We start from the raw sequence: 24237 nt of genomic DNA, 5'->3' as shown, positions 1-24237 counted from the left end.
TCTTAGGGCCGAGCGTGTACCTCTTTCCTATCGCATAAGCTGCTGCGTTCGCTCCGGACAGCGTCACGTTGTCAGCAGTTGTAATGTTGCCTGTGGAGGCAACAGAGTCGGAGAACTGAGGGATGTCATCTTCATCGGGATCAGAATCAGAGCGAATCTCGCGGAGGATGCGCTCAATGTCCTCGGCTACCTTCTCGGCAGACTCACCTTCGCCAACGCCGGCGAAGTTACCCACGCCGATTGTACCGCGTAGGACAAGGATAGTGACGAGACCACAGAGGATGGTGATCTTGACGTTATTGAAAGTCTTCTGAATCTTCCGCCGGCGAGATCCGGATCTCGTCGTTGGCAGGCCCAATCTCTTTGGCTCCATCCCCATTCGATCTCCTCCGCCGTCGAATTTTTTATGTTTGGATATTGTGAATGGGATATTTGTACGCTGAGTCTGTTGGCGCGCTGGAATTATAATATTGGGTCGAGCCGGGATCGTGATGTGCTGATGCGATTAGGAGCCCTTTTGGCTCACTTTAAGTTCGCGTATTTCATTAAGTTCTGTGTTTTATATATTTGTAGGTTATAGATAGGTTATAAAAAAGTTATAAGGAGTATAATTTAGATATAAAGCTTCAATACTCTCTTAATAATCTTTCTGACGTAAATGTCTTACTTACGCAAAATTTTCCCTCATTTGAGGAAAAAATATTACATCAGTACTACACACGTAGAAGTAACGTGTTTAGATAATGAAATCACGCCACGAGACCCAGCGTGATAGAGAAAAAAAAACGGCACAGTAACACGGGGAATATTCTCTGCCGTATTATTGATGTGTTATTCATGTGTTATTGCGTGTTATTGATGTGTTATTGATGTGTTATTGATGTGTTATTGTGTTATTATAATACCAAAAATATTCTTAAGATACAATAACACATGAATAACACACAATAACACTTGAATAACACGGGGAATATTCCCAACAGAGAAAAAAACGGCACAGTAACACGGGGAATATTTTTCCCCGTGTTATTCATGTGTTATTGTGTGTTATTCATGTGTTATTCATGTGTTATTATATTATTATAACACCAAAAATATTCCTAGGACATAATAACACATGAATAATATACAATAACACATGAATAACAAGGAGGAAAATATTCTCCATATTACTCCGTCATTTTTTTTTCGTGGCTTTAATATTTTTTCCCTTTGTGCAAGCCGTTTAGCTTTACTCTATGCCGCCGCCACCATCTCACGATATTTTAAGTTTTATCCCGTCAGCTCAATTTCTCGCATGCCGTCGGCTGTATATATACCTTTCTTCCCACGACTAGCTTCTTCAAGTTTCATTCCTTCTTTCGGAAAGTTCTCCGAATCCCTCAGCTCGGAGCTCAAAGCGTGAGCTGACCGAAGTTAGTAGAAAAAGTTTTTCCGGCTTCATCCCAAAGAAGTTCCCTATTCTTCTTTCTCATCAAATCCGATTCATCATGTTTGCAGACTAGATTTCATGCTGTACCGAAGACGGTAATGGGAGTTCTCAAACCTTTGTACTTCATTCTCTTATGCTTCGTCTTCTCTATCCATGCATACGGAGGCCCTGTCCTTTCCAACAGCGAAGGTAGCTAGTTAAGGCTTTGTTTTTTTCGCTTCTTGATCTTTATGGATCTTTAGGGTTTTGTTGAGGAAATGGTGGTTCTGCTTTTTGGGCAGTACGGGTTCTTAAGAAGATCGTGGGGAAGATCGGAAAGAATGATTGGGATTTCAGCGTTGATCCGTGCAGCGGGAAAGGGAATTGGTACATGGAGGAAGGACAAAACGCGAACGGAATCGAATGTGATTGCCACTTCGACGGCAACTCCACCTGTCACATTATACGATTGTGAGATTCTTTGGGATACCGCAAACAGTTAATAGTGTCTTTTCCCCAAAGAGATAATAGTCGTTTTGGGGTTCGATTGATGTGGAACGGATCATTCGTGTGCAGGTCGATCAAGGCGCAGAATGTTTCCGGCGAGCTGCCCATGGAGTTCAGCGAGCTTCGCTACCTTCAGCTGCTGTAAGTGATTATTCGAAGTCTTACATACATACCACTTAATTTTTATTTGTCACCTTATTCAACGAAAAAAATATAAAAAATATGCAAAATGTGTTTTTCACGTTTTAAAAGTTAAAATACTTACATACCACTTAATTTTTATTTGTCACCTTTTTCAACGAAAAAAATATAAAAAATAAGCAAAATGTGTTTTTCACGTTTTAAAAGTTAAAATAATAATATTTTAGGTGTGTTATAAAAGATTTAGATCACATAATTGTAAAGAATAAAGTTTTGGTGAAAAAAGATTTGGGTAACATGGTTACGTAAATGCCGAATTATTTTTGAAATGAAAGATAAGATAACCGCGAGCGCATCGAATAAGTGAGTGCCTCTGCTTTTTATTTGTAGTGACTTGAGCAAAAACCTCTTCAATGGTAGCGTCCCTAAGGCATGGAGCAAAATGCGCTTGTTCGACTTGTGAGTGAAATTTATGTTTTTTTTTATTTACTTTCTTATGCGATTTTAGAATGCGGAAACACCAGTTTTGTGATATTTCTCTGTTTTTAACGATCGAAATTGATAAAATTTTGCAGGGAATTAACGGGGAATCGATTATCGGGGCCGTTCCCACGAGTACTGACCCAGATAACGAGCTTGAAAAACCTGTAGGAAAAAAAAGGGGAAAATTTTCTTTCATTTTAATCGTTTTATTAGTAAAATGCTGATATCCGAAAGATGACGATAATGTAATGCAGGAGCATAGAAGAAAACCGTTTCTCAGGAACGATTCCTCAAGAAATTGGGATCCTCACTAACATGGAGAAACTGTAAGCTTTCCACCTTTCACATCGCCCGTCTTTAATGCGTCAAATGCTTTTGCTTCTCCGATTTTGTTAATTTTTTTTTTAGTTGAGAAATGAATGTGACTTCTCGATTTTTTATTCAGTGTAATATCCTCCAACGACTTCACCGGAGAATTGCCAGCAACTCTCGCCAATTTGACGAAGTTGATTGACCTGTATGCATAATATTGCTGTCATTTATTTTGTATTTTTGGTGTTCGCTATTAAATTTGACATTAATTGTGCCAGGAGGATTTCTAATAATAATTTCTCAGGAAAGATACCTGATTTCATAGACAAATTTACTCAGCTGGAGAAACTGTGAGTTTATTCATTCCTCATACGCGTTTATGAAATGGTTTTTCTTGCACTTGCTTACCTGATGTCTTGCCAATCGGCATTGGTATAATTAAACTCGTCAGATATGACAATAAAACAACATTGTTAGAACTTACCCATCCATTACGCACGCAAAGCTATGCTGCTCAAATGCGTTTTGCTAGAAAAAAAGAAAAAAATAGAAATTTCACATTGCTATTTATAGTTGAAATCCTGTAGAAAAATTCATAGCACAAAATGGATACATAAATAAAGTTTGAAAAACTTGTCCAAGTTCTCGACAAGCCCGACAAGATATGAAGCATATTGCCGACCATCATGAAAGGTTTCCAATAACTACTTTGCTTCCAGCTCACAACTTATTTACTCCAATTGGCTCTTGGTTATTGGACACCAATACCTTCATTACCAGATTTTAGATACATGCGATACCATTAGAATTCACTTATTAGTATTGCTGATGGCGGTAGTGTGAGATTAGAAAATCAAGTTCTACTCTCCTCAACTGTATTCTAAGTGTCCTTGTTCCCCTAAATTTGCCCTCGGTGCAATAATCATTCCGGTATCTCAAAATGATGCCATGAATGGGTTCAACAGTCAGCCGTTGTGCCCTTATATGGCTGATATTTTGCATTGTTGAATGAATTTCTACTTGAGACTCTGCCTTGTATGGATCTTTTGCCACATAGATGCTCCAGCGGGTGTATTTTTCCCTAACTTGATTGAGAAATTATTAGTTGAGGACAACGTATCCCAATAGTTATTTACAAAGTACTAGAGTACACAACCACGTACAATGTGCTTCAAATTTTCTTTGGTGAGCAGTGAGCACACAATGTGTTCTCATTGCTTATCTAAGAATTTCAGAATACATAACTCTTAGATAACCATGTTTTTAGTATTTGTGGTTAAGAGTTTGTCATTCAACCAAAATGTCAAGGGTTCAAGGTCTTACATATGCGGGGTGCGTGCATTGTGTTTATTGCACTATTGAAGGTCTTACTTTGTAGTTGTACTGACAGTATTCACACACTGAGGTACATCCGTTTGTTTCTCCATTTGATTAGATAAATTTTTTATTATTTTTATTTCTGTTGTGCACTTTCATCCCTTTTAATTCTGCTAATTATGCAATAGCTTAATACTTTAGAAAATTAAATTTTAAAAACACAATCTTACATCATGTCTTAGACTTGATTTTGAAACTTTGAAGTAGTTTATTGCACATATTGAAAATTTCATTTACGTATGAGCTGAAGAAACTTAAAGTCATATATATATTCATTCTTCATTGCAGGCAGATTCAAGGTTCCTTTCTGGAAGGGCCCATTCCTTTTGGCATTGCAAACTTGATAAACCTAGTTGATATGTATGTGAATGAGTACAAACGTTTCTGTTATGGTTAATACATTTGTAGAATGAAGACATGTATCCTTAATTTCTATTGAAAACAGGAGAATTACAGATCTTCGTGGAAATTGGTCAACCTTTCCTCAATTGAGTAGAATGAAGTCCCTCAAAACGTTGTATGTTCAATTATTTCATAAAACATTGAACCGTTTTGTAAATTGATTTATAGGGTTTGAGGATGCTCTGCATTGTTGTGCAGGATATTGAGGAATTGTTCCATACAAGGTTCCATTCATTCTTATTTAGGAAACATGAACAAATTGAAAGCCTTGTAAGTTATCTTTTCTCCAGCTTTTTATGAGATAGTGTTATTCCATATCATTTTTTAGTTATTATCATACTTCTTTATTCTCTTTCATTTCCTTCTCTTATTTTCTTAAGCAAATAACAAACACGTTGTTTAGATGCCATTATGTTGCTTAAGGTCTTGAATGTGTGATGAATATAACCACTGTTTTGATTCTCTTTATTTTGTGGAAAATTTAATTGATTATTGTTTGGTGAGATCGACTCAATTCACTCATGCATGTAAAGACAGGAGTGTGAACTGTGCAGCCTTGTTAAGTTATTTTGTTGGATTATCATGCAAATTATCAATTGTCAGTGTGGAACGTTATCATGTTTGTATATTCATATAAAGATGATTGTTTAAATTCACCTAAACCTCCCTTATATTAAGAAATGATAGTTCAATCGCAGGCTTCCCAACTTCTTTACAAGGTCATCTTAACTCACGGAGAATTAAATTTATTATATGAAGGTGCATTTATATGTTTAAGTTTACTCATGTTCAACTTGCCCTTGAGTGAAAGTTACTCTTTTACTAGAGGTCATTAGAAGGCTTGAATTTATTCGGAAGGCTTAGATTTGTAAGTATTAAAAGTTTGTTTGGAAATAATTTATTCCTGGGAGAAGCTACGAGGAGTAATTATTTCCTTAGAGTATGAGTTATTTCCTTTCCAATTTTATATTTATTTGCTTGGATTAGAAGTTATTTCCTTTTTAATTTTAAGTTTTCCTATATTATGTTATTTCTTTTTTATCTTCAAATAATTAATATGAATTGATTAATTGAAGATATTAGGCGGTTTATCTTTCCTTCAATTTTATTTTCTTTTTATTATCTTTTCTATTCTAGGATTCATGTAAGGGTTGTTTATACCCCTCATATCAATGAAAATAAATCCACTTTATTTCACATTTTTCTAAATTTCAAACATAATATCAGAGCCAAATTCCCTACCCTAGCGGCTTGTCTTCCAGAGCCGCCAAACTCCCTTCCTGTCATTCTCCATGCAGGAAGGGAGGGACACTTTCTCTCTCGGATCCTGCTTGTTGTCCTATCTTCATTCCGCCGAGATATTAGCTCATCGTCTTTTTTGTTTGACCAGTTCGCATCCATGCTGTTTCCGTGACGATGCTTTGAAGCTTATGAGAAGAGTGAGCTAGTGCTCGCCCATTTCGTCGTCACTTTTTTCCAATTTTCTTCGTTGTTACACTACGATTTTTCTTCACTTCCTTCCTTTTTCTGAATTTTTAAGGATTCTATACTTTGATTGATATGTGGAAATAAATGGAGGGAGTATTTATGTTGCTGCTTCCGTTGAGGCCGTTCCTGACGAACTTGCTGGAGGTGGAGAGTGCAGATAGAAGGATACCATTCAGGGAGAAGGTCATCTACAGGTGATATCTCTTTTCATCTTTTTAGTACGTAGTCAGCTACCCCTCTATGACATCCACACTACCACCGACGTGGATCTGTTGTACTGAATGTGTGTGGAGTTGGGGATCACTCTTGCTGTGACATCTGAACTATTTATGAAAGATACTGGATAACATCTAACAGGGAACTGATGGCTGATCCAAGATTATCGAAGTCAATAATAGCGTCAGAGAAGATCAGGCTTTGTTGAATGGAGCACTGAAGTTAGGTGGCATTCTAATAGCAACAAGGGAGACCGTGGCCTATGTTCTTTCTGGAATGTGTGTAAGTGTCAACCAAATTGGTTTTGGTTTCCAAAAGGTGAAACTTGTGACCAAGGATTCTAAACATCCTGGAGGAGATTTGTTTTTACTACACCTAGCCAAGCTGCGGTTGCGTTGACTCATTTTAGGCTGCAAGTTTCTCGCTTCCTTGGTTTACGTTCATCTGCCGGGCCTCGTAGTAAGCATTGATTTTTTGGAGTTGTATTTCACGCATTGAAAGTGTTTTATTGGATGTTATTTACTGATGGAAAATTTGCTCCTCCCTGATGCATGTACTCGTTCTACTGAATTCCATTCCCACTCTTTCACTCTTTTTAGTATCGACATTCACGTGAGAGATGTTGGCAGTTAAATTGCCTTCATCTCTGTAGACTTACAAACCTTTTTGCCACCTGAAAATCTTCTCTGTCAACACTCCGAAACTTTTTCTGCAGTAGACCCTCCTTTGGACTTTTGCCCTGCATCAGACCCTCTTCTTGAATTTTTCTTGCATTAGACCATCCTCCGAAAATCTTTTATGCAGTAGACCCTCCAGAGATTTTCCTGCAGCAATCCCTCCTCCGAAATTTTATCCTGCATCAAACCTTCCGAAATTTTTCCTGCATCAGACCTTCCGAAATTTTTCCTGCATCACATCAGACGAAATTTTTCCTGCATCAGATCTTGCTCCGGAGCTTTTCCTACAATAGACCCTTTAGAACTTTTTCCTGCATCAGACCCTCCTCCAACATTTTTTTGCAACAAACTCTTCTATAGAGCTTTTCCTGCAACAGACCTTCTTCCAGAGTTTTTTTTTATATTTGGTCTTTCTCTGGAGATTTTCCTGCAGCAAGGCCTACCTCTAGAGTTTTTTCTTTTTTTGCAGGCCATACCCTGCAGTTTTTCCTGCTAGTTGTCCGCTTCTCTGTAAACTCCCTTGCAACATTACGTGTAGAAGCTTTCCGTCTATCTACAGACACTGCAGAAACTATAGTCAAAGCTAACCGCAATAAACTAGAAGTAACTCTTTCTGCAGGTTGTCTACTTCCCTGCAACATCATCTGCAGGAGCTTTCCGCCTACTACAGACACTGCAGGAACTGCAGTCAAAGACAACTACAGTTTTCTACTACCCTGCAAATTTACTTGTAACATTACTTGTAGGAGTCTTCCGCCTACCTACAAACGCTTCAGGAACTGCATTTAATGACTATCAATGTATTGGATGAAGACTTCAAGTTCTACTTTGTAGGATTTTCCTATCATATTATTTCCAAATCCAAGTTGAACATTGTCTTCAACCATGTATAAACTTAAGGGGAAGTTTTAGAAGTTATATTAGGAAATAATTTATGTCTGGGAGAAAGTATGAAGAATAAATTATTTCCTTTCCTATTTTTTATTATTTATTTGAATTATGAGTTATTTTCTTTCTTATTTTAGGCTTTATTATTTTATATTATTTTCTTTTATTTTCAAGTAATTAATATGAATTGATTAATTGAAGTTATTAGGTGATATATTTTTCCTTTCATATTATTTTCTTTTTATTATCTTTCAAATTCTAGGATTCATATAAACGTTATTTATACCCCCTCTCATGTCAATAAAATAATTTTACTTTAACCCACATTATTCTGATTTTCAAACAGTAAGTTTGCTTTTTCATAAAGGATGGCTTTCCACTCACTTGGCCAAAGGACAACATCATATTTTCACTCACCTAGGAAAAGGACAACAACATATCTCAACCACCTTCCCGTTACAAACACATCATTACTTTTTTTATTATTTTATATATCTTCTAGACACTTCTTTTAGCATTATAAATATCTGTACCTCAAAGTTAAGGAGGAAATATTTGCAAGTTCCACTTTACCTTCCGGTTTCACCATTTCCCTTTCTCTAGTTTTTTGGTTTTTATTTCCTACAGCTCCACCGTGAAAGCTCTACTGGAAGGCTCTCTAGCTTTCTTCCTCCTCACTTTACATGGTATCTGATGTTCTCACTCATTTCATAAATTTTAAACAAAAAGCTGAGAAATAATTCAATGAAAAAATAAAATATATACGGTTTGACGGTGGCGGTGAATACCAGAACCATCAATTTGACAATTACCTACTAACTTACGTCATTGTCCATCAATTCTCCTCACCCTACACACAAGAGCAAAATGACTTGGTCGAACGGAAGCACTGCCACATCCTAGAACTGCCAGAGCACTTATGGTCACATCCAACCTACCACCTAAATATTGGCTCGACATGATCCTCACGGCAGTGTACCTAATCAACCGCATGCCCTCCGCCAATATTCACCTTGACGCCCCATATCAACTTCTCCACATTAGATCACCCTCCTACAATCATCTTCGAGCCTATGGCTGCACTTGCTTCCCTTGGTTTCCTCCACACACCTGCAACAAATTAGAACAACGCTCGACACAACACATCTTCCTTGGCTACCAGACAACATCAAAGGCTATAAATGCCTCAACCTCACCAACAACAAAATTCACATTTCTTGGCATGTCAACTTTAATGAACACTTCTATCCCTACCAACACGACATCCTCTCCCCCAAACTCTCCACCACCGATCAATCATCCCATTCGCCACTTCACCGAATGCTTACCAGTTACAAAACTGGTTCTCTCAAACCCAAATCCATCTTCAATCTCCAACATCTTGTTACAAATGATTTAGAATAACTAACATTTCAGGAAGCAAAGCAACACCCCCATTAGGTATATGCAAGAAGAGATCACAACACTACAAAAACAAGTCACATGGACACTTGTTCCTCCACTAGTTGATGAACCCACTCTCAGGTGCGAATGGACATATAAGATCAAGTGCAACAATGATGGCAACATTGCTCGATATAAAGCCCTATTCGTCGCAAGCGGCTACCAACAACAATATGGCCTTCACTTCACGGAAACCTATAGTCTAGTTGCGAAACGTCCCACCATCAAGGACTTTCTAACAATTGTAGTCCATCATTAGTGGCAGGTCATGCAACTAGACGTCTCAAATGCTTTCCTTCATAGCGACCTGCATGAGACCATCTACATGAAGCAACCTCCAGGTAACTTGACGCCCACCACCCGAAACGTGTATGTCTTCTTCGGAAAGCCATCTACGGCCTCAAACAAGCTCCATGTCAGTGGTTTAATACATTCACCGGTTATCTCCTCCAACTTGGATTCCACACAAGCCAATCTGACTCCTCAAATTACACATAACCTTGTATGCATATCCCAAATCGCCACTGATAACAAGTTTTTAATTCTCTTTGATGCCTCCGACTACGAAATTCAAAATCAAACCTCACGACAAACAATCCTTCAAGGCTCGTGCCATGACAGACTCTACCCTATTCCTATCCCAAAGCAAGCCATGCTCTCAAGATCCACCTCCGCCGACCTTTGGCATCATCGACTCGGTTATCCCCACAAAGAATTCCTTTCTACCACTTCCAAACCGCAACCACATGTATGTATTTCAAAATTTACTTCTTTTTGCAACTCATGCACTACAACTAAGCAACATAGACTACCTTTCTCCCCCTCCAAAAAAGCATACCTACAAATCACTAGAACTTATTCATACCGATGTATGGGGACCATCGCCAACTATTTCTAATTAAGGCTTCTATTTCTATGTTATCTTTGTGGATGACGCTACATGATATACTTGGGTTAATTTCATGTTTCACAAATTTGATGTTCCTTCATTAAAAACTCTATGCGTTGGAGATTCTCACCAAAACAGGCCTAGCTGATTGCAAATCTACACCAAACCCCATATCCTCCTCCAAACGCCGTCCCACCGAACTCAATCAACCCTAACCCAACCCATTCCTTTACCGACAACTCATTGGATCTCTCTAATATCTAAAAATCACACTGCCCGACATTGCTTATTCTATTAACATCTTATCTCAACTCCTCCAACAGCCTCTAGGCCTCCACTTCCACCAACTTAAGAAACTCCTTCGCTACATCAAAGGCACCCTCGACTTTGGCCTGCCAATAACACCTGGTTCCCTCACCATTCACACATATTTCGATGCCATTTGGGCGGATGACTCACTTGAACGACTCTCCACTACAGGTTACTGCTTATTCATATGCAACAACCTCATCTCATGGGAAGTTAAGAAACAACCAAATGTTGGACGCTCCTCTGCTAAAGCTGAATATCGTGCTCTCTCAACAACCACCACAGATGTCATCTAGCTTCGTCGACTTCTCTAAGACTTTCAAATCACCACACCACCTCCCACAATCATACACTGTGACAATACATCCGCTCAAGCCATAGCACACAATCTGGTGTTTCATGCTGGCACCAAGCATATCGAAATCGATTACAAATTTGTTCGCGAGAAACTCATGTCCAAGGAGATTGACATCCAATATCTTTCAACCTCAAATCAAGTCGCTGACATCTTCACCAAATCGCTTCCAACACCTCGCCTCAATCTACTTTGAGACAAGCTGACACTTTGACAGATCCGAGCATCAACTTGAGGGGGGATCATAAAGGATGGCTCTCTACTCACCTAGGAAAAGGACAACAACATATTTCACTCACCTTGCAAAAAAACAGCAGCATATCTCAATCACCTTCCTCTTACAAACACATCATTACCTTTTGTATTATTTTATATATCTTCTTGACACTTCGTCTAGCATTATAAATATCCGTACCTAAAAGTTAACACTAAGGAGGAAATATTTGCAAGTTCTACTTTACCTTCTTGCTTCTCCATTTTCCTTTCTCTAGTTTTCTGGTTTTCCTCTTCCTGTTGCTCCAACGCAAAAACTCTACGGGAAGGTTCTTTAGCTTCTACTATCATAGCAATTATTATCTAAATGGTAGGCAACACAGGCTGCACACCGTCCATATAAGGACATCATACATCATATGAAGGCCAATTGATATGCTTATGCATACTTATGCAGCATGCATATCAGTAAAAGCTAGTTTTCCACCAGAGGTCATTAAAAGGCTTGAACTCGACAGATTTTTATGATTTATAAGTTTGGTTCTCGTAACTTGGACATTATTGCAATTATAATTTAACTAAGCAACAATTTGACGCAGATACATTTTTGGAAGCTCTTGTTCATTTTTGGTGTCCTCTAGTTTTTTTCTTCACTGCCATGTCCATTAAAGTTCCTAAAGTTGGCGTTCATTCTTCTTGCAGGGACCTCAGCTTTAACAAATTGACTGGAGAAATTCCAAGCACATTTGTCAATCTGAAAAAAATTGATTTTATGTAAGTTTAGAGCTTTCTGGTGACAATGATCTGATCTTACTGGGACATTTTCAAGCAAGTCTTAGTACCTGGCAAGAATAGCAAGACTCGTATTGCTCCAAATTTTCGCACACCATGATTGTAATATCTTAAATTTTTTTGTAAAGATGACCACTCTCATGACCTGCCTCAACTCCAAATCTAACATGGAAACGGCGGGGAGTTAAAGGCATTTCATTATTTTAGCCATCCAGTGTTATTTACTGCCATGTTCTCATTGTGATCCTTATTTTTTATGTTGTTGATCCGAGAAACTTGTACCCCAGCATCTACGTAACTTTACCTTCCATTAATGTTGATTGTTAACCATAATTACACGTCCAATTCCATGAAATGTACATATCATCATGTATTCGTTCTTTGTTCTAGTCATTCTACTCCCATCTATTTTTTCTTTATCAGTCAAAGATTCAACTTCACAAGTTGCACTAAGATTTTAAATACCCTTTAAAAACCTTTTTTTTAGGTATTTGACTGGAAACACTCTCACAGGGACGATACCTGACTGGATCTTGAGCAGGAGAGGCAAGAACTTGTACGTATTTCATTCGTTACGGTGTTAAAATTTTTCAACTCGGAAAGCATCAAATTTACAAGTTGAAGGAAACTTACTTTTTAGTGCTTCATTGTGGTATTGGCATAATTTTGTTGTTGTATTGCAGTATTTAGCATATATTGTATAGATTTGGTTAGAGATCAAAGTAGATTGTTTTTAACATACGTTTGGTAGAAGAGTGAGCTTCCCATTCCATATAAAGTAGATTGTTTTTAACATACGTTTGGTATTGTCAATTCTTATGAATTCACATATCTGACACCTAAAATTCAATTTTACATACCTACCACCTTACCTATGCATAAAAATATATATTTCACTTTTTAAAAGTTAAAATGATGGTATTTTTGATGTGATATGAAAGATTTGGGTGGTATTACTATAAAAAGTAAAGAGTAAGTGTTGGATATGTAAATACACAGGAATTGAGTGGTACGTATGTAAATGCCCCAAATTAGTGGTTTTGTTTTATGTTTCAAATACAATAAAAGTTTCTAGACAATAAATAATGCGTTTTATTAGAATTGAGCTTTGCGGTCTGCTGACTTCGGCTTTATACTTCAGGGACATCTCTCGCAATAACTTCTCAGTTGGCAAATCTGGACCAACTGAGTGTTCAAATGGAGGGAGCATGTGAGAATCTTTTATTTGGCACAAATTGTAGTTAGGATATGCATCCTTTTCCTTCAAATGTTACCCTTTTTTTCTTTTCAGTAACATGGTGGAGAGCTGTGGTGCAGAATTGGACAACAAGTATGTGTCATCCAATAATATGGAAAAAAACACATTTTCTGCTAATAGAACTCACCTTGTAAAGATACTTTTTATGTTATTTTCATATATTTTTTTGGTTTAGGACTAGCATTAATCCATGCCTGAGGAGTAACTTTCCTTGCGATGCTCAAACATGTGAGTAACTCGAATCATTCCTTTTAAGTTAATAGCTGCTCAGAAATTGTCATATATATATATATAATATTGGTTTCAACAGAGTTTGTTCTTTGTGTAGATGTCATCTTACTAGTTTCGTTAATGTTTTTTATGAATAAATATGAATTATATTAAGAGTAAGTGTTTAAAAGAGCTCGTCGTTTGTGAACAACTTGTGTTCGATTCATTCGGCAATTAAATAAGCCAAACATAAACAAATTTTTTGAGCTCGATTTATAAACGAGTTGAACACAAATAAACTTTTGTTTGATTTGTAAAAGTTAAAATAATGGTATCTTTGATATTATACCAAAGATTTGGTTTGTATAAATGTAAAAAAAAAACAAAATTTAGGTCTTAGATATATAAATATATAAGAATTGGGTGGTATTTATGCAAAACACCCCTAGAATTTTTTCAATAAAAATCCCGCTCCACCTGCCCCGCCCAGTGTGTTTTCTGCATATTTAGGTGTTAGATATGTAAATACATAATATATAAGAATTGGGTGGTATTTATGCAAAACGCCCCTAGAAATTTTTCAATAAAAATCCCGCTCCACCTGCCCCGCCCAGTGTGTTTTCTGCATATTTAGGTGTTAGATACGTAAATACATAAGAATTGGGTGGTATGCATGTAAAGGCCTATTGGAAAATTCTGGCCCGCCTTCCTGCCTACGTTTGCTGCATTTAGGTATTGATATGTAAATGCATAATAATTAGGGGTTATGCATGTAAATGTCCCTTGGAAAATTTCCCGCCTCTCCTGCCCTGCTCTTGTTTTCTGCATTTAGGTGTTGGATATATAAATACATAAGAATTGTGGTATGTATGTGTATGCCCCTTGGAAAAATTCCTGCACCCACCTGTCTCGTCTCATCTTTGGGTGTTAGATATGTAAATACATAAGAATTGGGTGGTATGTATAAAATCTTCAATAAAAATCCCGCCTGGTCCACCCATTATGTTTTCTGCATTTAGTATCACATCGGTAAGAAGCGCTTTACAAATATTGTTTAAATGTGTAAACGAAGCGCATGAGTTTGAGAACTTTGTTTCATGCGGCTGTAAAATTAGGGGATTTATTGTATTTTTCCTCCTTTGGATGTATTTTTAAATAAAAAATAATAATTTTCAAAATTCAATAAAGTTATTTTGATTAATTAAATTTTAATAAATTATGATTTCAAGCTGAACACAAGTTAAAATTAACAAATGAATTCAAATTAAGTCAAATACGAACAAATTATTCACGCGCTATTTCAAACATGAACCTATTTTGAGCTTAAGAAAAATCAAATGAACTGAATATGAACAAACATTGGGCTCGTGCAGGCTCTGCTCATTTACAGTCCTAAGAGTAATAATGATCTTTTATTGTCTACAGAAAGGAAATTTTAATTTCATGCAAGTAAGATTGTACTTCCTTTCTGGTAGAATTCTTCATTCATTGGTTAAAACAAGCTTGTACCACTTTGCATGTTAAATTGCTTTATCTTTCCTTTATAGTGCCAGTCATTTCTATACAGATAAATCCTCATTGCACATAAATTGTGGAGGAAGTGAAAAAGTTATCAATGGGATAACATATCAAGCTGATAATGAGGAAGGAGGTGCTTCAATGTTATATTTTGGTAAAAACTGGGCATTGAGCAGTACCGGCAACTTCATGGATGATGATGAGGTTGCTGACAACTACATTACCAGAAACACATCAGTACTAACCATGCAAAATGCAGAGCTTTACACAGAAGCACGACTATCCCCTCTTTCTTTAACTTACTATGGACTTTGCATGTTCACTGGCCAGTACACCGTAGAACTTCATTTTGCAGAAACAATTTTCCGAGAAGATAACACTTTTAATACCCTCGGGAAGCGTTTATTTAATGTCTTTATACAGGCAGGTGAAATCAAGTTTTAAAATCTTCATAAGTTTATGAGAACCCTTCATTTATTTTTTCTCATTTTCATTACAGGACAAAATGGTGTTGGAAGAATTCGATATTCAAAAGGCCGCCGGTGGGTCTGAGAAGGCAATTAAAATGTCCTTCAATGCCTCTGTCATAGATCACACTTTGAAGATCCAATTTTATTGGGCCGGAAGGGGCACACAAGGCATCCCAAAAAGAGGCGTTTACGGGCCGCTCATATCAGCTATTTCAGTGACACCTAGTATGCATGAAAATACTTTTAGCCTGAATTTTTTTTTTATTTACTCATAAAAACATGTTCTTAAAAAGAAATTCTTAATTCCAAAGTAAGCCCAACAGCCCAAGTAACTCAGTAACATGCAAAAAAATGAAGAAAATAATCTAAATTGAATCAAACCATATGATTTTCTTAATGATGCATATGGAAGTAGAAGTCAAGCAAGCAAAAGCATGCGGAAACTAACTATATTTTTTCCAAAAAGATCAATTAAGCCACACCCCACGCCAGCAAGACTAGATATCACTTACATTAGCTGTTAATTTTATTCATGATTTTGCTATCAGCACATAGGCACCAGCTATAGTAAAGCTAGAGCTCTTTGAACATTATTATGAATGCTTTCTATCAATGTCAAACTATTTACATCTTTGGGGTTCACCTTACGATGTTGCCAATTGAACCCAAGAGCTAAGCCTCCATCACGTTTTGAAAGCTAGATGCTCAATAGGTAAAATATTTTTGATCGTAGAACTTGAACAAATCTTGACATATATTCTGAAGTGGGCAACATTTGGGTCATGTCACTTGGTTTAATCAAGCAAATGTAACTATCATATGCCATAAAACACATTAGATGCTATGTGTGTGTGTGTGTGTGTTAAGATAGATGCTATAGGTATAAAAGTTTTTATTTAATTTATAGATAAGGCTTTTTTTTCTAGGTTTGATAAAACATTCTAGTTGTATTATGTAGATGTCATTCTCCAAAACGTCATTAAGAAAAGATGTCTTGACGTCCATTTGTTCGAAGTATAGATTTTTTATTGTTATGATACTCTACACTAGACATATAGCGGCTAGTTTAACTATGCAAGAGAACACCATTGTAAAGTCTATATATATTTTTTTCATATTTCTATACACCTTTTAATTTTTGTATGCTTTTTTTTCACTGCGTATATCCATTTTTTTGCAACTTTTTCTTGTTATTTAGGTAGTTTAGTTAGTGTTTAGGTGCTATTCTTTTAAATAAATTCATCTCATTTTTTATCGAGGTCCCACTTGACAAACCTTTAGTTGTATGATTTTATTGTAGCACTTTCGCTATCTGATTCTTGGAAAACTAACGATCTTTTATTTTCCTAGAGCACAATCTGCACAACAGATGGATTTAATAGATTTTAAACTTGAAATTTTATATCTAGAGGGGAGAGTCTTTGGGCTATTTTCACATATAAGACCTAGTCTCGATGCCGTAAATTTGAATGTCTTTACATTAGGAACAAACCCTATAATTTCAGTGTTAGTGGTGGTGTGAAGTTTGTTTTTCCCATTGCCTTGAGCACTCACTAAGACTTCTTTTGTAAGTTTTCAAGTATATTATTTGAAGTGCCATGACTTCTTGCCTCAGGTAGCCACCCGGTGGAGATCAAGTTTCTCCTTAAGATAGGGATACAACATGCAAGTGCTACAACTTGTTGTCTTGATTATCACATCTCCAATAATCATAATATTTAAGGACTTGTCGTTAACAAGGAATATTTTTCATAATTACTTGAAAAATAATGTCATTAGATTATTATTAGAAGAAGAATGAAAATACATTTCTCTAATATCCATGTCTCAATTGGACTAACTGTGTTGAAGTATTAGTACTTCCCAAATGTCGTTCACAATGACATTCCGCTTGACCCTTGCCCTTGTTCTTGTCTTTCTTTGTGTGTGTGTGTGTGTGTTTTTTTTTTTTTTTTTTTTTTGCATTTTTTTATCATATGGCTTTATTTTCCATGAGGTAATCATCCACTTTAGCGATGTTGAGACTTGTCTTTCTTGTGATTCGATTGAAAGTTCTTGATATGAGATTTTAACCTTCTTTTCCATTTGTTGTTATCAACATTATGAGATTTAATAATGTTATTAATATTTAAAATAGAAGGTGACGAACTAGATAAGATCCCTAATGTTAGAGAGCTTCATTGCAGATGATTTATATGAACTAACGATGGCTAATATGATGTATCTTAGATCTTAGATAATGATAAGAGCAAGCTGAAGGCATGAATATCATCGTTAAACTTGATATTCACAGGGTTCAACTGGTCCTTTTGATTATGTTGAACTCATTAATAAAATTTAAAATTTATGTATCATATGTATCTTATGGGCTTTAGAGAACTTTTCATCAAGTGATAGACAAATTACCCTTAGAGCTCTATTTTAACTTTCACTCTTTTTGGATCAACTAACTGAGGCTGTACTCCCTTTAGTGGTTGGTGGAGTTTTACTTTATACGGATAATCTTCTACCAGCATTTTCTAGAACCAAAATTTACTATCAAATTTATGGATTGTGATCTTCCCATCCTCTATGTTTACACTGAATGTTTCTTAGACCAAGTGTATGGCGGCCACAATTTTTAAAAAAATATAACTGTAAAGCTGTGGTGGAGAAAATAACTTTTTAGAAAGCTGCGTTGGGAATTATAAATATATAATTTTTTCTAAAAAATCAGACAGAAACTTTCTTACAACCACCACACTTTAACATGTTAGTTTGAAAAAAAAAAACAACTTCTCACCATAAAAATTATAGAAAACAATTTCTCAAATGGAATTGTGGTGACAGTCTGAAATGCAAACTAGGAAAAACTTGTCCTAAACAGATCCTAAAGCTTTGATAGTAGTTATTAAGATAGTGATAAAAATTCAATCAATAAACTGGATGTGGATGAGAGAATTATCAAACCAAAAATCTGAAATATAAGTCATAAATTTATATGGTTCGGAGAGATTCACCTGCATTTACGGTCACATAGAGATCGAATATTGAACTAAACTTAAAAAAAGATGCTTAAAAAGAGATTTCACTTCATATGGATAAAGATGATGATATTATTTTATATTTGTTAACCACTGAGAAGTATTATGACCACATATTATGAAAATGAGGGTTGAATGTGAAGAAAAAATATTGATGATGTTTGTCCTTCTCTTCTTTTATCTATCACGAAATTTTTATCTCTTTTCTTCTCTTTTAATTTTTTTCATTTTGTTTGATTATAATTATGAGATGTTTTATAAGTGAGAATTGCATGAGTTTATATAGTGAAAGGTTCACTCTTCAACATTAATAATCAGCTGTCATTGAAGAATTTTGTAGCCTATATTATAAAATATTTTGGTAGCCTTCATTTAGTACATTGATGTTATTGAAGCGAGCAAATATTTTTAATTATTAAAAGTTTAAACCCCATACTTAATATTAGACACACGTATGAAGTCATATTTAGTCCAAAAAAGTTATGAGTTTCATGTGTAAATGTATTGTGTATTTTTTGCTCTAACAACTTTATTGGCTATGGATAATTTTTGGGTTGGAGTTCATCATTTTCAATGCTCTTTTAAAGATAACATTCTTATAATACTACTAATAATAGTTTGCTTGATTTCAGGATTCACCTCGAATAAATGTCAAAGATGACAGTCGTAAGCTAATCATTGTCAGTTTATATGTGGTTAAGATACATTTTAGAGTTAATTTGAAGTCACTAAAACCCTTTATTGTGTAGTGAAACACCTTAACCTTACGAGTGCTAGATTTTTTTCAATAACATTAACAAAATTTTTTTATTTAAGCATTAGTACACGTAATAGTCAAAATATATTTAATTGGTTTAACAACTTTAGTAGGCATGATATGTTTATATTCAATTTTATAGTTAGTGTTAGAAGTTATATTAGGAAATAATTTATTCCTTTTAGAAGTTATGATGATTAGATTTAATTCATAATATAATTTTAGGTTGCATTATCATATTCAAATTCAGATTCAGATTTAAGTTTTGAATCTTGCTAAATTTCAAGTTTAAGTGCATGAATAGATTTTGTAGCAAACTCTAAGTTAGGTTTTGATGTGGATCATATTGCAAGTATTATATTTAAATTTTATCTTACATAAAAATTGATTCTTCGTTTTATGGTCATTTTCTAAATTTAAATCACAATTTGTAAGAAGTCCTTAAATTTTAACTTTTTAGTATCATGATTTGATCTAAGAGTTAGATTTATCAAGATAGGAAAAGGCAATTGTCTGAAAAAGTTAATAATAATTTCTAAATAACTATTCAATAAATTGAAAGAGATGCTAAAGTACAAAACTAAAACTAAGTAGAAGTAAATCAAATTTTAACGTAAACATTATTCTCTTGTTTGGTTGCATCTTGGATAAGTATGTTCTCTTTATTCACTAATTTTAGCATAAGCCTTTATTCTGAAAATTTTGTTTTAAATTGTTGTGAGTTATTAACAAATCAATGAATAATTCATGCTTCTAAATTATAGTAACATAAAAAAAATTAAGAAAATAAAATGTATACTTGTTAGATTCAAAAAAATAATATAAGGTCATTTGATCATTCCTTTATTCAAAGATGATTATGTAAAAGATTTTGAAATAGTTTAGTGTACTTTAATAATAATTTCGTTTCTTATTTGATACCAAAGTTGACCCGAAGAACAACAAAAGACAAGTATTATTGTTGAAATTTCAAAAGGAAACACAACAAGCTTCTTTAAAACAAGAAATAAAAAAAACAAGCACAAACGAATCCCTCGGGTCAAGATGGAGATGGTGAAGTCGGTTGGACAGTGGGAGGGTGATGGTATTGGGGTTTGCGGCAAGAGGTAAGGTGGTTCGAAGGGGTGATAACAACTGGTTGCGGTGAAGAGGAAGGTTGATGTATTCAGGTGGAGGTGTAGGAAGGTTGGGGCAGTAGCAGGGCTGGATGCTGGAGGTTGACGACAACAAGTGGAGTTGCAGGAAAAAAGGCTGATGATAGCTAAGGGGGGTATAGGAGAGGTTCGATGTCAGCAGGAGGAGTTGCAGGTAGCGGGCGACATCAAATGAAGGTGGAGGTGGGTTGGCGGTTGCATAAATAGGGAAAGTTGGGCGTAAAAATGAAAGCAATGAGCAGGAGAAAGGAATAGGCGTGGGGTTAAGTAGAGGCCATCACAACCTCGGAGCAGGATATAGTCGGAGCATCACCTGTCCCAAAAAAAATATTGAACCCTAAAATATAGGGCGTTGGGGGCAGAAATAACCGGCCGGTCCAGTCCCTTGTTGGACTGAGACCCCCTGTTGAACCGGTTGGGGCGGTTCATCCAAGCCAAGCCTCGCATCATTATTATTATCATTTTATGTACAGGAGCAATTTAGTGTCTCTAGTTAATATTGTAAGAGGTGGACTCCATCAATCAACATACACAAGCAAACATTTTGATACAGTTAATTTTATTTCACATCATTTAATACCTTTTGATATCATAAGTTGTGCATGGAGTAAATATCTTAAACATAGTAATGAACTTGGAATGTTTATTTTAATATGACAAATAGTTTAAATAATACATATAAATCATAATTTAAACTACTGTAAATATTTATTTAAACATATATTAATATCTGATAATGCACTTGTTTTAGATGAAACAAAAATTATTAAAATTATTTAGAAATAAGAGTATCCATCTCAATAATAGATAACTTGCTTTTGTTTTTTTTAATTTCTTTTAGTTTGATGCCAATAATAATATAGAAAATTTTCATATTAATAGATTTTAATTGCATCATTTAATTATTATTTTATTTTATTTAATTAAATAATTAATGATTGTAATCCTTCTTTAACATATTAATTTAATTAGCCTATTAATATTATAATTTTTGTAATAAATCATATTAATTTATTTTTATTGTTACTTTCATGTTATAGTTTTTTATTTAATCCATATTTATTTTATTAGTATATTTTTTATTATTTACTCATGTTTTTCTTTCACTCGGATATGCAAATTTTTATAAACACTTGCAAGCTTTAATTTAATAAATACTCAATTTTTTAATTCAAAGTTTAGTTTCAATTTTATTTTGAAATTATAAAAAATTATCATAATAATTATATTATTTTTTTTTAATTTCATTCAATAATTTCAACAAGTTTCCTAATTTTTAAACTTATCTTAAAATTTCAATTTTGAGAAGTATAATAAAATGCAGCATATAATTACTACAATTGAATTAATTTTATATATGAATATTTACATAAAACTTTTATTATTAGTGTTTGTTACAAATTAATTAATTAATTGTACTTATACATGCAAGCATACATAAAAATGTTTATTTGAGCATGAATTTGTTTGATTGAATATAGTCATGACTTAATGTTCAAGTTCAATCCAAGCCAAAGATTTTCAATTTTTAAGTGATACTTAATTTTGAGACATATTTACATCACTGAACTGAATCTAAATTAATCCAACAATTGGATTATATCCACGAGAAAATCAGATTTAAGCTTGAAAGTAGTTGTTTGACATTGGGTTCATATAAAAACTTTAAAGAAACTTTTTATGTACTAAAGTATCCCGAGATACTACTAAAATCTAAATGGGCACAACATTGGGATAAGGTACAGTTTTAGCTTGACCATGCCTTGCAATTAGTTGATAAAGTTAGGTTCAAGCAAGTTTGGCTCAACTCAAAATCTAAATGTTTGATCCAGCTTTACTCCAATTTTCCTTGAGATAAAAAACAATTTGAGTGGAACCTTACTTGAATCAAAGCGATTTGATTCTGAGTTCAGTTCAAAATAAAATTTAAATTAATTTTGTATGTGTATATATAGAAAGTTATTAGTACATTACATATAATATAACTTATACTCTTCTTAAGTTGCATTTTGAGTTTATTTGTACTATATTCAAGCTAATTCGAGCAAATTTGAAACAATGTTGTGTGGATTTGAGTTTGAAATTGCAGAGAGTCAAATTGCAAATGAGTTTTATGAGATTTTGAGTTTCAATATATTTGCCAGTATTAGATCCAACTCGTGTTTGATTAAATTGAACCTGAGGAAAAAGCTTCGCAAGTTTCCATATTAGTTGCAGGAACTTTCATATGATTTAGTATAAGGTATGTAGTTTTAATGTTATTCATTATTAGATCCAGCATGCTTTAAATTGGATTTCACATGAGGAAACAAATGTTATTCATATTTCTACATATAAGTTGTGAATTTTCATTGTACATTGCGTTAGAACATAGCATATGTTTTAGTAGAAGGTATGGTACGTTCTATTAAAACAAAAGATTTTGCATTCTGGCAAACTCAAGCTTAGGCACGTTCAACTAAATCTAAGCAATTACTGATAACCATAAAAAAAATCCAAACTTCAAGATGAAAACTTATATGGAAATTATAACAAATTATTTAGAAACAAAATTTAACTATGCAACAAGCAAATTTGTTTATCAACTTGTAGTTTTGTAGACTTTAAACTCTTGTCCTTACCTATTTTAAGTGAAATCTTTATGATTTCTTTTGTAATCAAACTTTCTGAATAGTTACCAATGAGACGAAATGCACTGTAGTCTGCAGAGTACAGTTTTTATCTGAATGCGGATAAACTTCATTTAAACTTAGATTTGATTTTCTGGCTGCATTATCATTCTTTAGCTTTCGTTGTAATCTTTTTATATAAACAGTTTTGTAACGTCTGTTTCTTTTCTCTTTTTAATGAAATAATTCAGATTTTGTTCCTCCACAAGACCCTACTGGTTTAAGGAAGGCTATTAAAATTGTCATTGGAGTATCAACCTTTGTATTTTGCCTCATCTTATTTGCACTTGCCATTTGGTTGAGAAAGAGATGCGTTGAGCCAAATTCTATGAATAAAGGTACACAGTGTTTCTCTAGAATGGGTTTTGTCTACATTAATTTGGATGCCTTTTTTACTACTGTATAATGAATACGTTAATGATGAAATAATTATTGTGTTTTGGGTTAAAGCTGGAAGTTGTCACATATTTATTCTCTATACTTTTGGTTTGAATATAACAAAGCATTAGTTCTACATTATTGGTTATTTGAAAAAATTGACTTATCTTACACATATCTGTGCACTGATAAAGGAAAGTGCAAAGTTTTTCTGCCCAATAATTACTCAATATTATATTATAAAAAAGAGAAAAGAACCAAAATGATCCCCTAACTATTTGTGGGGAAACGGGTCATTTTAGTCCCAGACTTGTGTTCAATCTAGGTTTGCTTATTTGAAGCATTGTTCACTAATATAATAAAACTTTATCCTCGAGTCCCCAGTCACTATGGGCTTTTTTTTAATATAAAAACTAATTACACATTTTTGCACATCCAATTCATATACACATAGAATATTAGTAACTAACATGTCTGAAATTTTTTTTATTCTTTGATTTTTATAAATCCATGGTAAATTTGATTCTATTATACTTTTTAGTGTATTCTTTATTTTTATTTCTCCATTTCATCTATTAACATTACATCATTAGGCGCTATAGCTCTTGAATATTTCAAATAATATGGCAGCATGGACTGTATAGTTAGATTAAATTCAAATTTCACCACAAGTACGAATGGTTTCTCATTAATCAAAATCTAGCGTACTATCATCTCTCACACATTAGAATGCATAAGAATATTAAAATAATGACTATTCCTAGCCATTATTAATTGTAGATTTTCTTTTATTTGTTGTTATTTGCTTTCCTATTTGCTTTCCTTTTTTCCTTTTGTTCTGTTTTTATTTCTTTCCTAATGGGTGTCGGCACAAAAAAGAGAAAGGAAGAGATTGTT

General features: G+C 34.3%; 1 protein-coding gene across 2 annotated transcripts in view; it reads left to right on the top strand.

Annotated features, from left to right (window-relative positions):
• The first annotated feature begins 1366 nt into the window (after positions 1 to 1366).
• Positions 1367 to 24237, top strand: part of LOC110024364 (probable LRR receptor-like serine/threonine-protein kinase At1g07650) — a 36912-nt gene continuing 14041 nt past the window's right edge. For both annotated transcript variants that reach the window (XM_020724284.1, XM_020724285.1), the window contains exons 1-20: positions 1367 to 1415; positions 1501 to 1621; positions 1714 to 1882; positions 1988 to 2059; positions 2450 to 2518; positions 2635 to 2706; positions 2797 to 2868; positions 2988 to 3059; positions 3133 to 3204; positions 4520 to 4591; positions 4677 to 4748; positions 4832 to 4903; positions 11814 to 11885; positions 12391 to 12459; positions 13045 to 13113; positions 13195 to 13233; positions 13337 to 13389; positions 14939 to 15312; positions 15389 to 15584; positions 23154 to 23300. In XM_020724284.1, coding sequence (XP_020579943.1) covers positions 1531 to 1621; positions 1714 to 1882; positions 1988 to 2059; positions 2450 to 2518; positions 2635 to 2706; positions 2797 to 2868; positions 2988 to 3059; positions 3133 to 3204; positions 4520 to 4591; positions 4677 to 4748; positions 4832 to 4903; positions 11814 to 11885; positions 12391 to 12459; positions 13045 to 13113; positions 13195 to 13233; positions 13337 to 13389; positions 14939 to 15312; positions 15389 to 15584; positions 23154 to 23300 — 1924 coding nt within the window. In that variant the 5' untranslated portion in view covers positions 1367 to 1415; positions 1501 to 1530. The remainder of the gene's footprint in view (positions 1416 to 1500; positions 1622 to 1713; positions 1883 to 1987; positions 2060 to 2449; positions 2519 to 2634; positions 2707 to 2796; positions 2869 to 2987; positions 3060 to 3132; positions 3205 to 4519; positions 4592 to 4676; positions 4749 to 4831; positions 4904 to 11813; positions 11886 to 12390; positions 12460 to 13044; positions 13114 to 13194; positions 13234 to 13336; positions 13390 to 14938; positions 15313 to 15388; positions 15585 to 23153; positions 23301 to 24237) is intronic.

This window comes from Phalaenopsis equestris, unplaced genomic scaffold, assembly GCF_001263595.1.
Source record: "Phalaenopsis equestris unplaced genomic scaffold, ASM126359v1 Scaffold000255, whole genome shotgun sequence".
NCBI lineage: Eukaryota > Viridiplantae > Streptophyta > Magnoliopsida > Asparagales > Orchidaceae > Phalaenopsis > Phalaenopsis equestris.
Note: the sequence above shows the minus strand (reverse complement) of the source record. Positions and strands in the feature narration are given on the sequence as shown.